General features: G+C 40.7%; 2 protein-coding genes across 15 annotated transcripts in view; one reads left to right on the top strand and one right to left on the bottom strand.

Annotated features, from left to right (window-relative positions):
* ESRRG (estrogen related receptor gamma) overlaps positions 1-17,540 on the top strand; it is a 724,179-nt gene that overhangs the window by 176,646 nt on the left and 529,993 nt on the right. The gene's annotated exons all lie outside the window — the stretch shown is intronic.
* LOC126066968 (small ubiquitin-related modifier 1-like) lies at positions 8,012-8,344 on the bottom strand. The gene has a single exon (XM_049868498.1). The coding sequence runs from the start codon at positions 8,342-8,344 to the stop codon at positions 8,012-8,014; it is 333 nt and encodes a 110-aa protein (XP_049724455.1).

Genomic DNA, 17,540 nt, shown 5'->3' with positions numbered 1-17,540 from the left:
AGAGTCAGAGGCAGAGGCTGGGATTGGTTTTGCTCAGCAGAAGTTGGTTGACGTTCCCTGTGGGCCTCAGGAAGATGCTAGAATAAGGAGATTAGAAGCAGAGAATTGAGCATGGAGAGGGAGGAAGGAGAGGGCAGGAAAATCCCCTAACGTGTATATATCTAAATCACAGATGAACCTGCACCCAGGGAAGGCAGACATCTTCCCAGGAAGAGTAGCGGGTTTCTACTCTCTGATCTAGTTCTCCTAATGTCTACTTACAAGATGAGTACAAAGAATTAGGGAGAGGAAAAAAAAGTTGCTGCTGAGTCAACTCCAACTCATGGTGACCCCATGCGTGTAATAAGAGAATTGCGCTCCATGGAGTTTTCAACGGCTGAATTTTTTGTAAGTAGGTCATCAGACCTTTCTTCCTAGGTGCCTCTGGGTAAATTTGACCCTCCAAGCTTTTGGCTAGTGGCCAAGTGTGTTAGCATTTGCACTAATGTTCCAGGTACTCAGAGTGTCTAGAAGTGGGTATGGGCTCTATATGGACACATCCCCCTTAATCCTGTAGAATTCTTACACCATTGAGAAGGGCACAGCCAGAGACGGGTCTGCCAGAGTGCAGTGCCCAGGTAAGGTCTGCACTTGCCCTGGTCTAACAGTAGTGCTGCATAAACGTTCCTCCCTCTCCTGGCATGAGATTAGTGTGGCGACGACATTGAAGCTAGAGTGTCTTAGACGTACAGTACTAGGTAATGAATAGGTGGAAATTTGCATTAGAAAATTCATCTGTTTGTTGAAAAAAACGGAGCTGCTGAAAGACAACCAGGATCATAGAATGCCTTGAAGGTCGGCATCTCTAACTGCGGTCTGGATTTGATGTCATTGGGGTGTTTCAGAAGAACAACATGTCATGTGGCATTCAGGAAACTGACCCTTGACATAGTGACACTGAAGAACGAAGGAAAAAAAAAAAAGGCATTTGTACAACTTTTCAGTTGCACGGCCTGAGACTTGTCCATAATAAATTTCGCTTACATTTTTAGTCAGAAATTAGCTCCTCAAAAGTCTTTTGTACCCTTTTTCAACATCTGAATCTCCATCAAATAGAATTTCTTAAAAAAAAAAAAAAAGTAATGAAATGTGATTAGTGCAAATGTCTGTGAAATTTATTGTACTATTAAAATCCTATTGGGTCTTTGTTTATGAAATGTATTTTTCTGTATTTGAGGTTTAGGGAGGCTTGATAATGAGGCTTCGAAGATTCATTGCCTCTTTTCTATGGCTTAATTTAGGCTCTATATCAAATATGTAAAATAACATTATATCTTCCCACCACCACCGTGGATCATACATTGTGTTATTATTTCCCCGCCAGGTTTTTTTTTCTTCTCTTCTCCCTTTATAAATACAGAACTACTAACGGTAGGAAACGCTTAATATAGAGAGCCATTATCTAGACCAGAAAGGAGGAGTGAGTTTGGATGGTGATTTCCCTTCCAGGTCTACCTGTCGGGTTCGACAGGTACACACAGATTCACAGGTATCAGCCGACACCTGACCCATTTTACTGTTGTCAGCTGCTGTGGGACCAGCCCCTGACTAATGGCGACCCCACGCACAGTGGAATGTAACACTGTAGTCCTGCGCCATCCCCATGATCAGCTCCGGATAGGACTGTTGTGACCTACAGGGTTTTCACTAGCTGAATTTTGGAAATAGGTCACCAGGCCTTTCTTCCTAGTCTGTCTTTGGAAGCTCCACTAAAACCTATTCAGCATCATAGCGACCTGCACGCCTCCACCGACAGACTTCTGATGGCCGTGCATGAGACGTGTTGGTTGGGAATCGAACCCAGGTCTCCCTCATGGGAGACAGGAATTCTGCCACAGAACCACCGCTGCCCTCTCACTTTGTTTCAGGGAGTGCGTATTCCGTCACATACTGTCAGCTTCAGTGGGAGCGAGTGACTGGCTCAGCAGAGTTGTCCGTGGGGACAGAAATTGAGATGACCCGGCTGCATACAGTATTTTGGGGAGAGAAAAGGTTGTTGGCAGCACATCAATGACTTAGGGGGCATCCATGATTTTTGAGCCACGAAAAGCTAAAACCGTCATGGCAATCCATGTGTGCACTCAGCCCACGGCAGCCTTTTATTTTTGCCTCATCTCCCTCCATTTCGTCACAAAGCAGTCCCTTCGACATGTAGTTCTTAGGTTTGTTCTGTGATTTACTTGTCTCTTAACATACACTGCACCCGTGACTTCCCAGTGCTCTGAGGATAAAGATGAAAATCTTAAATGTAGCCTACATGTCCCCACCAAGGCTGGCCCTGCCTACCTCTCCCACCTCGCCTTAGCCCATGTCCCCACTCCTCCTGCCCTGCAGCCTTCTAGATGCTCAGACTCACTGTGCTCCCCTTTGCTGTGGGGCCTCTGCACCTGCTGGCCTCCCTGCCTGGGAAGCTCTGAGTCCTTCTTTGCCTAGTTAACACCAGCTCTTCCCTCAGTTTCAGCTCCATCTTATCCTCAGGTAAGCTTCACCTGGTCTCTCCATGTGGATCAGACCCCTTTACTGCACACTTTCAAATCACTTCGTTTCCATCTTATGACGACTGATTCTGTCCCCTGCCTAGACTGAGGCTCTGTGAGGACAGCAACTCAAACCGTGTCTACCCTAGCCCTCCCCTCGTCTTACAGGCACTGAGCACAGAGCCCTGCATAGAGTAGGCTCCGCATGGCCTTGTGGGAAGGACAAGAGAACACACCGTGAGCTTTCTTTTCCTCGGGTTTCCCGAAGGGTCACCCTGCATGGTTTAATAAATGGTAAAGTTTTAAGAAAATTACTTTTATAAGTTGGTGACTCATTTAAATAAACTTCGTTTTGGGGTAGTGTAGGGGGGTAGGCAAGAGAAGCTCTGGTGGCACGGTAGTGAAGTGCCCAGCTGCTAACCCAAAGGTTGGTGGTTTGAACCCACCAGCTGCTCCATGGGAGAAAGATGTGGCAGTCTGCTTCCGTAAAGATTTACAGCCTTGAAAGCCCAATGGGACAGTTCTACTCTGTCTGATAGGGTCATGAGTTAGAGACAACTCAACAGCAGTGGGCAGGGGGAGATATGCAGGTTATTTGTTCAACTTTTACAAGGGGCCAGCAAATCCTTTAGAATTATATAATTTGACGCTGTTAGATTCCCCAGGGTCCTAGGAAACATGGTACAGTGAAACCTGCAAAAGCTGGAACCTGTGTAAGACGGAACCCTGTCAAAGAAGGAAAACACAAATATTTTCCACTAAATAGAAAGCAATAGAAAAGTGATGACTGCACCCTGTCAAAGGTGGAAAACTTGTGAGACCCAAGAAAACAAGGCAGCCCCATAGAGTTCTGGCTCTCATGGGTTTCACCGTATAAGGCTGTCATTAGAAGACTGAGCTAGCTAATGAATTTTATTAACTTTGAGCCCAATTTTTATCCTGTCAGCCACTCTGTCCCTCTGCATGTCTCAAGCAACGGTGGTTGATAACTCAGAAAGCAAATCTGCCCCACCCCTGGTAATCAGCTGCATAGTCAGGATGCTTTTCCTGCTGCTTATTATAAATTCCTTTTGCTGTATTTTAATAAAACTGTTTCCTTTTGTTCTTTCTTCAAGGAGAACTGTTCTGATAATTATTCTTTAAATAGATGAATCACATTTATACAGGGCCTTGCAGTTTGTTGTTGTTGGGTGCTGTTGACTCAGTTCTAACTCATAGCGACTTCACGTACAACAGAAGGAAACGCTGCCCCATTCTGCTCCACCCTCACCAATCGTTGCTGTGTGTGAGCCCGTTGTTGCACTCACTGTGTCAGTCCATCTTGTTGAGGGTCTTCCTGTCTTTCGCTGACCCTCTGCTTTACCAAGCAAGATGTCCTTCTTCAGGGACTGGTCCCTCCTGATAACATGTCCAAAGTACCTGAGATGAGATGTCGCCCTCCTCACTTCTAAGGAGCATTCTGGCTGTACTTCTTCCTAGACAAATTTGTTCGTTTTTCTGGAAGTCCATGGTATGATGAATATTTTTCACCAACACCACAATTCAAAGGCATCAATTCTTGTTCAGTCTTCCTTATTCATTGTCCAGCTTTGCCATCCCTATGAGGTAATTAAAGATACCATGGTTTGCGTCAGGCACACCGTAGTCCTCAAAGTGACATCTTTGCTTTTCAACACTTTAAGAAGTCTTTTGCAGCAGGTTGCCCAGTGTAATACATCATTTGATTTTTTGGCTGCAGCTTCCATGGACATTGATTGTTAATCTAAGTAAAATGAAGTCCTTGACAACTTCAATATTTTCTCCCTTTATCATAATGTTGCTTATTGATCCATTTGTGAGGATCTTTGCTTTCCTTATGTTGAAGTGTAATTCATACTGAAGGCTGTGGTCTTTGATCTTCATCAGTAAGTGCTTCAAGTCCTCTTCACTTTCAGCAAGCAAGATTGTGTCATCTGCGTAATGCGGGTTGTTAATAAGTCTTCCTCCAATCCTGATGCCGTGTTCTTCTTCATTTAGTCCAGCTTCTCAGATTATTGGCTCAATATACAGATTGAATAGGTATGGTGAAAGGATATGACCCTGACACACACCTTTCCTGACCTTAAACCAGGCAGTATCCCCTTGTTCTGTCTGAACCAGTGGCCTCTTGGTCTATGTATAGGTTCTTCATGAGCACAATTAAGTGTTCTAGCATTCCCATTCTTCGCAATGTTATCCATAATTTGTTATGATCCACACAGTTGAATTCCTTTGTATAGTCAATAACACACAGGTAAACATCTTTCTGGTATGCTCTGCTTTCAGCCAAGTTTAATCTGACCCAAAAAAACCAAAAACCAAACCCAGTGCCGTTCAGTTGATTCTGACTCATAGCGATTCTATAGGACAGACTAGAACTGACCCATAGGGTTTCCAAGGAGCACCTGGAGGATTTGAAGTGCCGACCCTTTGGTTCACAGCCGTAGAACTTAACCACTACACCACCAGGGTTTCCATTCATCTGACATCAGCAGTGATATCCCTGGTTCTGCGTCTTCTTCTGAATCTGCTTTAATTTCTGACAGTTGCCTGTCGATGTACTGCTGCAACCTTTTCTGAATTATCTTCAGCAAAATTTTACTTGCATATGATATTGATTGATAATTTCTGCATTCTGTTAGATCATCTTTCTTTGAAATGGGCATAAATATGGATCTCTTCCAGTTGGTTGGCCAGGTAGCTATCTTCCAAATTTCTTGGCAGAGCGCTTCCAAGATTGCATCCATTTGTTGAAACACGTCAATTAGTATTCTGTCAGTTCCTGGAGGCTTGTTTTTTGCCAATGCCTTCAGTGCAGCTTGGACTTTTTCCTGCAGTACCATCAGTTCTTGATCATATGCTACCTCCTAAAATGGTTGAGTATCGACCAATTCTTTTTGTTACAATGACTGTACATTCCTTCCGTCTTCTTTTAATGCTTCCTGTGTCATTCAAGAATTTGCTCATAGAATCCTTCAAAATTGCAGCTTGAGGCCTGAAATTTTTCTTCAATCATTTCAGCTTGAGAATGCTGAGTGTGTTTTTACCTTTTGGTTTTCTAACTCCAGGTCTTTGCATATGTCATTATAATACTTTACTTTGTCTTCTCAAGCTGCCCTTTGAAATCTTCTGTTCAGCTCTTTTACTTGATCATTTCTTCTTTTCTCTTTAGCTACTCTGTGTTCAAGAGCAAGTTTCAGAGTCTCTTCTGACATGCATTTTGGTCTTTTCTTTCTTTCCTGTCTTTTTAGTGGCCTTTTGCTTTTTTCATGTATGATGTCCTTGATGTCATCCCACAACTCATCTGGTCTTCTGTCATTAGTTTTCAGTGCATCAAATCTATTCTTGAGATGGTTTTTAAATTCAGGTGGGGTATATTCAAGGTCATACTCTGGCTCCGGTGAACTTGTTTCAGTTTTCTTCAGCTTCATCTTGAAGCTGCATATGAGCAATGGATGATCTGCCCTGCAGTTGGCCTCTGGCCTTGTTCTGACTGATGATATTTAGCTTCTCCATTGTCTCTTTCCATAGCTGTAGCTGATTTAATTCCTGTGCATTCTTCTGGTGAGGTCCACATGTATAGTTGTCATTTATTTTTTAGATAAAAGGTATTTGCAATAAATAAGTCATCGACCTTGCAAAATTCTTTCATATGATCTCTAATATCATTTCTGTCACCAAGGCCATATTTTCCAACTACTGATCCTTCTTCCTTGTTTCCAAATTTCACATTCCAATCACCAGTAATTACCAGCACATCTTGATGGCATGTTTGATCAATTTTAGACTGCAGAAGTTGGTGAAAATCTTCAGTTTATTTATATCTGGCATTAGCTGTTGGTGCATATAATTTGAATAATAGCTGTATTAACTGGTTTTCCTTGTAGGTATATGGATATTATCCTATCACTGACAGCGTTGTACTTCAGGATAGGTCTTGAAATGTTCTTTTTGACTATGAGTGTGATGCCACTACTCTTCAATTTGTCATTCCCAGCATTGTAAACCATAAAAAAACCATATGATTGTCAAATTCAGAATGGCCAATACCAGTCAACTTCAGCTCACTAATGCCTAGGATATTGATCTTTACGTGTTCCATTTCATTTTTGATGACTTCCAGTTTTCCTAAATTCATACCTCATACATTCCACATTCCAATTATTAATGGATGTTTGCAGCTGTTTCTTCTCATTTTTAGTCATACCACATGAGCAAATGAAGGTCCTGAAGGCTTGACTCCATCCAGGTCATTAAGGTCAGCTCTACTTTGAGGAGGCAGCTCTTCTCCAGTCGTCTTTTGAGTGCCTTCCAACCTGGGGTGGTCATCTGCTGACACTATATCAGACAATGTTCTGCTAGTATTCATAAGGTTTTCACTGGCTAATTTTTTTGAAATAGATCTCCAGGTCCTTCTTCCTAGTCTGTCTTTGTCTGGAAGCTCAGCTGAAACCCGTCCACCATGGTGACCCTGGTGGCATTTGAAATACTGTTGGCATAGCTTCCAGTATCACAGCAACATGAAAGTCACCATGGTACAACAGACTGACAGACATGTGGTGGCCTTACTGTTCACAGGTTTTTTTAAACAAATATTTTGTTTATTTTAATGAAGCTGGTATACACAGTGTCCATTTAAAACTGATATCCCAGGCCAAAATATACAAATAAAATAAAAAAAGAGCAGTGTTTGTTGTATACAGTTTTGCATGAATAACTTTATTAACTGCTAATGAGAATTAGAACTTTCCTGGGGTCTTCTGGCAAGAATTTTATTTTAATATTAAAATGCTTTGCCTCTTCAGGGGAGCCATCTTTGGAGTTAGTCAGTACTCTCACCATGTGTCATCATGACTCCAACCTGATTTTCTTCTTTTTGTCCAGACCTTCAGATTTTAAAAGTAGATTCAATTTAAGGAAAGGTAATTTTTCCACAGTTGAGTTCTCTGAAAAATTTCCATCTCCCACTGAAAGTCGTAGTCCAGGAGTGAAGCAATCACATGCCAGAACTTCGGGGCCAACTGAAAAGTCATTGTGAACACTTGCATTGGTTGATCTTATTTATTCCCCAAGCCTGAAAATGCACAGTCCTGGAAAAGGTGACCTGTCTGTGCACACAAGTAATTTTTAAGAAGAGGTCAATAGGGTTGAGGCTTGACCACTAAAAATCAGGACAATGAAAACAAATGATAATGAATGATGAGCACTAGCATTCCAAATCGAAACCCTGGTGGCATAGTGGTTAAGTGCTATGGCTGCTAACCAAAGGGTCAGCAGTTCAAACCTGCCAGGCACTCCTTTGGAACTCTATGGGGCAGTTCTACTCTGTCCTATAGGGTCACTATGAGTCGGAATCAACTAGACAGCACTGGATTTAGTATCCAAAATACCAGATGTTTTAAAGAGAGGTGCCAGTTTCCAATTCCATTTTGAACACCACATTACAAAACAACCATTTTTTTTAAAATTAAAAAGGCTTAAGAGTGAAGAAAAAGAATTAAGAGACTATTTAAACTGTTGATTAGATTTGTTTGCTCCTGATAAACTTCAATCATATCTCCTTCCTCCATTCCCAATTCTTTTGGAATGTGGTTATCAGCAATTCTGTGACCTTCAAGGAGAAAGCTGAGCAAATCCACTGGAACTGCCTGTCTCTGACAGTGTGATTCTTTGAGTGTCTTGAGATGTGTTGTTATTTTCATGTTAAAGTGACTCAGTGCTGTCCTGTCCAGTGGCTTTGACTTGATGTACCCTCCTTCTTTCTTGTCCTCCAAGTCCTTGGTTGAATGTTTTGCCTCCTGGTTAGACATGGTGTCGGTGACTTCACCCTAGGGGCCTCCACGCAGCAGCGACCTCGGGCAGACAGAATCTCACTCCAGGGTTTACAAAGGCTTGTTAAGTACGTCATCTCATTGAATCTGTGACAAAACTCATTGAGTTCAGTGTTATTTTTTCCCCCTTACCAAACAGCCTAGAGAGATGACAGAACTTATTGAGGGTCACATGGCTTGTACAGGACATGATGGGTCTCAGACTCAGGTGTTTGAGTTTCTACACGCCAAGTTGTTTCCACAATATTGGGAGCCACCATCTGTTTGCAGGAAGTGTAATAATCTACGTAATTCTTACTCTGAATTATCACCATTGGTTGTATTAATGTATATATTTGCTCGGTTGCTCTTTTCTCACCTATGCTCATTTTCATTGTTCTTTTCTGACCTCTAAGATTTACATGTCTAACATCGATTTTATAGCCCTGAAATATAGTGTCTTTTTAAATAGCCTTAAAATGACTAGATTTCAATGGCTCTTCTATCATGTATTTCTATTGGTGCATCCTGGTCGTGTTGAGCTGGCCTTTTTTTTTTTTTTTTTAAACACCTGGAATTGTTAGTCTAGTATTGACGTATAACATCACTGAAAAAATGGTTCCAGCTTGTGGGAAGCCACTGTCTAAAGTACACGTCCGATAAAGGAATTCCCAGATTAAGTTTATAGTCTGGGATGCTCATTCATGCCCCTCTCTTTTTAATGTGGGAACATTCATAGATGAGAAGGTTTTAGGAATTTAGCTACACTAAGCCTTGTCCTCTTGGAATGAACACAGAGAGGAAATCAGGAAAACTCAGAAACTTCATAAGAGCTCTTCAGTTGGGAAGGAATAACCAGGTCACCAGTATTCGGAGGTGCAGGGGCAACGCCAGAGCCTCATCCTGCGTTGACCAAGCTGTCAACGTTGCCCATCTATAGTTAGGGGGCTGCTTCCCGCTTCTTCTCTTGTCCTTTCACTCCTCTGTGTTTTTGCGTAGTTTAGAGTGAGAACAAAGCTTTAAAAGTAGACTTTCTGGTTGCATTTGGGAAGACAAGAATGCTCTCACAAGTTTTCTTAACTTAGGTTGTATAACTTATGTCATAACACTTGACTGTTGTTTTAGAATGCTTCAAAAATTTGTTTAGGTAAAATAATTGCTGTAATGGACTTATAACAAACCAGACCGGGTCATTCTTTTAAAAACGAATAATCTCTAGTAAAGATTATGTCACAGCTTATTTTGTGTGTATAGACATGTGTGTGTTTTTCTCTTTTAGCCAAATGGTTTTCAATAGCAATTACTGAAGTGTCAATGACCTTCTGGTTCAATTGAATTAAAAAACTTAAATGAAGTTTTACTAGTATCAGTCTTGGCTGTCATACAGGTAATTGAGAACATGATATATGCTACAACAATGCCACCTATAGTTAGTAGCCTTTGTTTAAAGCAAGGTAGAATTCTTCACATGCTGCCACAGAAAACAGGCTAAAGTAAAAGCCTGTTAATCAACAGTGTTGATTGAGCACCTTCTCTTCTAAGCACCAGAAGGAAATAGGCAAAGAAACAATAATTCCATCAAGAGTAAGTCACTACTTGAGTAAATCGTGATGATTAAATAGATAATATGTGTTTGAACTATTGTAATAGTATAAGAAGAATACATGTATCAGATATGTAAAAGGTGAAACATGATAATAAAACAAACTCTCATGAACCTATTACAAAAATAAAAATATAAAAATGTGTATGTTATGATAATATTATAAAAAGCATGTTTATATTAAATTTTGAAAACCTCCAGGGGGCTTGAAGGATTTATGTCCCCTTTGCTTGTTTTCCAGACTTCTCTCTTAACTGTTCTATCTCTGATTCTAGTTAAATTTTGGCTGCACCTATGTGTGTGTGTGTGTGTGTGTGGTGGGGTGGGGGGGGTGTGGTATGTGTTTATGCTATTTGGGCAAGCTGCTAATACCATATAATATAGCTCTTGGTATATTATATAGTTGTATGAATTTAAGTTATTTAAACACTTTAAACCTTGATTTCCCAATCTGTTCAGTGAAAATAGTCCCTCATGGGGTTCTTATGAGGATTAATACTTCCTGGCACATACTAAAAGGAGCCCTGGTGGTGCAGTGGTTAAGTGCTCAGCTACTAACCAAAAGGTTGGTGTTACGAACCCACCAGCTGCTCTGTGGGAAAAGGATGTGACAGTCTGCTTCCATAAAGATTAACAAAACCAAAACCAAACCCAGTGCCATCGAGTCAATTCCGACTCATAGTGACCCTATAGGACAGAGTAGAACTGCCCCGTAGAGTTTCCAAAGAGTGCCTGGCAGATTTGAACTGCCGACTGTTGGGTTAGCAGCTATAGCACTTAATCACTACGCCACCAGGGTTTCCCCATAAAGATTACAGCCTTGGAAATCCTATGGGGCAGTTCTACTCTGTACTGTAGGGTCACTATGAGTTGGAATCGACTCAGTGGCAATATGTTTGATTTGGCACATACTAAAAATCCAGTAAAAGTTATCTTATTTACCTGTTTTATTTTTACTCTGTAGAATATATAAATATTTACAATTTTTTACTTTGTTCTAGAAAGCTTAGCTGTTCATATGTGTACTCAGCGTCATTTTTTAAAAAATATATATTGTGGATTTTAGCTTTGTGTTTGGAAGCACAGTTTTAAGTTTATTATTATTATTTGTACATCAGTATATTTGCAGCTTTTTGAAGGAAATGTAGTTGAAGACTAAAAATTCATGTGTTTAAGTTTGCAAACACTTTGGATTCATAGTCTTCTCAATACTTTTAGGGAGTTAAAAAATTGTTCTAGGATGCAGGGCTATAGTAGCGAACAAAATATTTAAGGAGTAAATGAGCATAAAACAATGAACAAAGGTTCCCTGTCTTCATGAAGCTTAATTTTGGCAGAGGAAGATAAACAGTGAGCAATGTAAGTAAATTATTAAGAACAGAGAGAGAGGAAGGAAGAAAAGAAGGGAGGAAGGAAGGAAGAAAGAAAGGAGAGAAGGAAGAAAAAAAGTAAGGAAGGGCTAGGTTTAAAAATGTAATGGTAGCTGCTTTGGAAAAAATAAAACTGGATAAGGAGAATAGAGAATACTGGGGATATGGTTGCTATTTTATTCAGGATATTCCAGAAAGCACTAAAGGAAGTAAAAGAACAGGCAGGTGGATAGCTGGGGCAAGAAAGCTCCCACAGAGGAAACATCAAGGACAGAGGGACTTGTTTGGTTGTTCAAGGACACAGTGGGGCAGGAGTGGCTGGAGCAGAGCAAGCAGGCAATAGGAGATGAGATCATGGAGTTAACTGGGTTGGGTGGGGAGGGGCGGATCATACCGTGCGTGCTTACAGTTATTGTAAAGATTTTGTCTTTAATTTAGTGATATGAAATACTAGTAGACTGCTTTGAGCAGAGGAGTGATAAGGTCTGATATATATTTAAAAGGCCATTCTTTAAAAATGTGCAAAAGACATGAACAGACACTTAACAAAAGAAGATATACAAATGGCCAATAATCACATGAGAACGTGTTCAAAATCACTAGTTATCAGGGACTCGTGAACTGAAACCAAGATGAGATACTATTCCATACCCACTACAACTGCTAAAATTGAAACAAACAAGCAACAAAAACAAAAATTGCTGACAATAACAACCTGTTTGTAAGTATGTAACATAACTGGAACTTTCATCCATTGCTGGTGAGTGTGTAAAACAGTACAGCCATTTTGGAAAACAGTTTGGAAGTTTCTTATGAAATTCAGCATACACCTACCCTATGACTTAGGAGTTCCACTTTCAGGTATTGACCCAAGAAAAACAAAAACATAGGTTTACATAGAGTGTTCATAGCATCTTCATTCGTAAAAGCTAAAAACTGGAAACAGTCCCAAATGTCCATCAACAAATAGGGAACAAATTCTGGTATATTTATAAAATGGAATGCTGTTGTTGTTGTTAGGTGCCATTGAATCGATTCTGACTCATAGCAACCTTATGCATGGCAGAACGAAACACTACCCGGTCCTGTGCCATCCTCAGAATCGTTGCTATGTTTGGGCCCATTGTTGCAGCTGCCGTGTCAATCAGTCTCATTAAAGGTCTTCCTCTTTTTTTGTTAACCCTCCACCAAGAGTGATGCCCTTCTCCAGGAACCAGTCCCTCCGGGTTTCATGTCCAAAGTAAATGAGATAAAGTCTTGCCAATCTCGCTTCTAAGAAGCATTCTGACTGTGCTACTTCCAAGACAGATTTGTTCATTCTTCTGGAAGTCCATGTTATAGTGGATATTCCTCACCAACAGCATAATTCAAAGACATTGATTCTTCTTTCAGTCTTCCTTATTCATTGTCCAACTTTTGCATTCGTATGAGGCAATTGGAAATACCATGGCTTGGATTAGGTGCACCTTAGTCCTCAAAGGGACATCTTTGCTTTCTGACACTTTCAGCAGTCATTTGCAGCAGATTTGCCCCACACAGTACATCATTTCATTTCTTGATTGCTGCTTCTGTGGGTGTCGATTATAGATACAAGTAAAATGAAATCCTTGACAGCTTCAGTCCTTTCTCCATTTATCATGACATTGCTTATTGGTCTGGTTGTGAGGATTTTTGTTTTCTTTATGTTGAGGTGTAACCCATAGTGAAGGCTGTTGTCTTTGATCTTCATCAGTAAGCGTTTCAATTCCTCTTTGCTTTCAGCAAGCAATACTACTTGTCAATAAATGGTACAAACTACTAGTCTACTCAACAACGTGGGTGAATCTCATAAATATTATGCTGTGCAAGAGGAAGACAGACACAAATAAGAGTGCATAATTTATGATCACACTCTTGTGAGGTTCTGAAACAGGCAAAACTAAGCTGTAATAATAGAGATCGGAACACTAGTTTCATCTGTTTGGGACGGGATTGACTGGACAGGGGCATAAGCAAAATATTCTGGGTGATAGAAATTTTCTATAACTTGATTGAATGCTTTTGTCAAAACTCATCAAACCATACGCCAAAATCTGTGTATTTTATTGTAAGCGACATTATGGATTGAATTGTGTCTTGCAAAATATATGTGTTGTTAATCCTAACCCCTATACCTGTGGTAAGGACCAATGGCTGCGCAGGGGTTAAAGCACTCAGCTACTAAACAAAAGTTTGTCGGTTCGAACCCACCAGCTGCTCCACAGGAGAGAAATGTGGCAGTTTACTTCCGTAAAGATTTACTGCCTTGGAAATCCTATGGGGCAGTTCTGTTCTGTCTTATAGGGTCCCTATGAGTTGGAATCAACTCAAAAGCAGTGGAACAGCCCTTTACCCATTGCCATTGAGTCGATTCCTACTCACAGCAACCCTATAGGACAGAGTTGAACTGCCCCGTAGAGTTTCAAGGAGCACCTGATGGATTTAACTTTTAGGTTAGCAGCCATAGCTCTTAACCACATGCCACCAGGGTTTTCAGTGGAACAGCAGTGGGTATTATACCTGTGGTTATAATCCCATTCGGAAATGGGTTTTCTTTTTTATGTTAATATGACAGTATTAGTATAGGATGTGTCTTAAATCAGTCTCTTTTGAGATATAAAAGAGCAGATTAAGCAAGGAAGAAGGCAAAGATGAGGGAAGACAGATGCCATGTCGCATGGAGATCACCAAGGTGCCAACACACAGAAGCTGAAAAAGAGACAACCTTCTGCTAGAGCTGAGACAGAAAGCCTTCCCCTAGAGCCTGCACCCCAGATTTGGACTTTAAGCCTCCTGAATTGTGAGAAAGTGAAATTCTGTTTGTTAAAGCCACCCACTTTGGTATGTCTGTTATACCAGCACAGGATAGCTAAGGTAGGCAATAATTAATCAAGATCTTAATACCTTAATACTCTAATTTAAAAAAAAAAATACTATCAGTTTGGCTTCTCTGTGGGGAAGACCAGTTGGGATGCCATTGCGTGGTGCAGAAGACAGAGGATGGTGGTGTGGGAGAGTGGTAAGGGCAGGGAGATGAGAACTGCTCAGACTGTGGATATATTTTGAAGGAAGAGATAAGTGGATTGGATGAGTGGTGTTAGAGAAAGAAAGAAATCAAGAATGTCTTTAAAGTTTTTAGTCTGAACAATCAGAAGATGGAAATTATTGGGAGAAATATAGTATGGTTAAAGGGTGGGGGTAATCAGAAGTTATTTTTGGGGAAAGTGTTAATTTTGACATAAAAATGAATGTCCTACGTTGGAAGATAGATAAATGAGTCTTAAGTTTAGAGGAGCTCCCTCAGCTATCTCAGGAAAGGTGTGCATCAGTGTTGCATCCTTTCACCCTACTCCTTCAGTCAGTATCCTCAGCAAATGATCTGAGAAGCTGTACTATGTGAAGGAGAATGGGGCATCAGGGTTGGAGGAAGACTCATTAACAACTTGCAGATGACACAACCTTGCTTGCTGAAAGTGAAGAGGACTTCAAGCACTTACTGATGAAGATCAAAGACCACAGCCTTCAGAATGGATTGCGCCTGAACATAAAGAAAACAAAAATCCTCACAACTGGACCAATGAGCAACATCATGATTAACGGAGAAAAGATTGAAGTTGTCAAGGCTTTCATTTTACTTAGATCCACAATCAACGCCCTTGGAAGCAGCAGCCAAGAAATCAGACGATGCATTGCATTGGGCAAATCTGCTGCAAGAGATCTCTTTAAAGTGTTAAAAAGCACAGATGTCTCTTTGATGACTAAGGTACACCTGGTCCAAGCCATGATGTTTTCAATCGCCTCATATGCATGTGAAAGCTGGACAATGAATAAGGAAGACTGAAGAAGAATTGATGCCTTTGAGTTGTGGTGTTGGTGAAGAATATCGAATATACCATGGACTGCCAGAAGACCGAATAAGTCTGCCTTGGAAGAAGAATCACCAGAATGCTCCTTATTAGTAAGGATGGTGAGACTTCGTCTCACATACTTTGAACTTGCTATTGTCAGGGATCAGTCCCTGGAGAAGGACATCATGCTTGGTAAAATAGAGCGTCAGCAAAAAAGAGGAAGACCCACCATGAGATGGACTGACACAGTGGCTGCAATAATGGACTCAAACACAGCGACGATTATGAGGATGGCGCAGGACCGGGCAGTATTTCGTTCTGTTGTATATAGCTATAATTAGGAGTCAATTTGACGGCACCTAACAACAACAACAACAACATCTCAGCTAAAGTTACAAATTTGGGATTTTTCAGCATATTTGTGGTATTCAAAGCTCTGGAAACTGCCTGGGGCTACCTAGGGAGTGAACACAGAAAGATAAGAGGTCCAAGATATAGCTTCTCTAATATTTAAAAGATGGGGAGAGGAGGAAGAACCCTCAGAGGAGTTTGGAAAGAAGCAACCAATGAGGAAGAGAGCCCAAAGAAGGTGGTGACCCCAAAGTTCAGGAAAGAAATATAAGAATCTGAGTCTTTTCCATGTTTAGATTCTTATGAATCAGTTTTATCCATTGGCCAGTATTTTGGGCATCACAGTGATACGGTGGTTTTCATTACCTGTGTTCATAATCTTGAACCTTTTACCACATTTAGGATCGAAAGTATTATTATTACAGGATATCAGAAGTTCATCTGTCTTTTTGTTCTGTTTTGCTTTTTTCTACGTTGGTTTTGTTTATTCCGTAATTGCAAGCTTTTAACAGATAGCTGTTTGGCACCTGAGTGACCTAAGAGTTATTTACATCAGCCTCTGTTAGCTCTCAAGATTTTATAAATTCTTCTGAAAGATTTGGCCGTGACTGTTGCCTTTAACTGCATTGCCAGGCGTGTCATGAGCCGGCTTGTAACTAGACAATAACTTTATTTTCAGTGCAACTTCACAGAGCAATCTTTTTTGAAGGCATTTTAAGAGATTCAATTTTAAGTTAATACCAACTCCATATGCTGTTGCCAATGCAAATAGTTCCAATGAGGTGACAATCAGATCAACAGCTAAGTCCGCACAAGCCCAGTCAGGATCACTGCTGAGATGTCCCAGCTTCCTCCTCTGCCTGGCAGCGGGCACGCACCTTCGCTGAGGAAACAGCGTTGATATCGACACGAACCGTTCACATTTATAACCAGTTGCTGCTGAGTCAGTTCTGAGACCCTGGTGGCTAGTGGTTAAGTGCTGTGGCTGCTAACCAAAAGGTCGGCAGTTCAAATCTACCAGGAGCTCCTTGGAAACTGAATGGGACAGTTCTACTCTGTCCTATGAGTCGGAATCTACACAACAGGTTTGGTTTTTTGCTTTTATACACATTTATGTCTGATGCTCTTGATATTCTGAGACATCCATTATGTACACGTTTAAAACCTGATTAGCTGATCAGAATATTGTCCAAGTGGTGGAATGCCAAAGCCATGGCCTTTGACTCATTTTATATAAGATCCCCTTATTTACGCATGTCTTAGTCAAGTAATTAGGAGCTTCTAAGTGCATGATATTGAAAAGTGCATAATGCTTTCTGCTCCTGTTTCCCTAGAATAGGCCAAGATGCAGCGTGTTGAATTAGGCAACAAGAAGTGGCAATGAGGACGATATTTCCAGAGTCTAGAATGGAGCAAAGTGAGCTTGGTTTTGATGACCCCGATACCGGGATAGGTAGTCCTCATGGTGTCTTCACAGAGCTTTCCTGAAATGATCACCAGCAACGTGAGATTACCTTTTCAATGTAAACTGTATTGATGTTTAAAAGAAAGGCACTGAGTTATTACTTATCACATTTTTTTATCCATGCAGTCTTGCAATTAAAAACAAAAAAGTGATAAAACTTATGTTAACAAGTCTGTTATCTCAGAATTAAAAAAAAAAAAACAGTCCAGATGCAAGATGATATGGTGTAACCTGGTTTATAAGCTAAAGACTCGAGATGGCAACTAACTGATGTTCAGGGAAAATTTCTCCTCCCTTCAGGAATGCAAGAATAGGAAACATCATGGAATCTATAGGAAATTCAGAATATTGGTAGTGAAATGTAGTTGATGGGTCGTTTTTAATTTTTCCTTCTTACTAGTTTAATGATTTTTCAGCTGCTTTCCCCGCCACCCCCCATTGGTAAATCATTAATGATAAACCCTATTGTTGATTTTAGTGTTTTCTTCGTATCTCTAAAAGGGGCCTGGGGTTATTAATTTCGCTAAGAGTTTTGTGAAGA

The sequence above is a fragment of the Elephas maximus genome, chromosome 24 (assembly GCF_024166365.1).
Source record: "Elephas maximus indicus isolate mEleMax1 chromosome 24, mEleMax1 primary haplotype, whole genome shotgun sequence".
Classification (NCBI taxonomy): Eukaryota; Metazoa; Chordata; class Mammalia; order Proboscidea; family Elephantidae; genus Elephas; species Elephas maximus.
Note: the sequence above shows the minus strand (reverse complement) of the source record. Positions and strands in the feature narration are given on the sequence as shown.

What these genes read in the sequence shown, in the direction of transcription:
- LOC126066968 (XM_049868498.1), bottom strand. Translation starts at nt 8,344, where the DNA reads ATGTCTAACCAGGAGGCAAAACATTCAACCAAGGACTTGGAGGACAAG.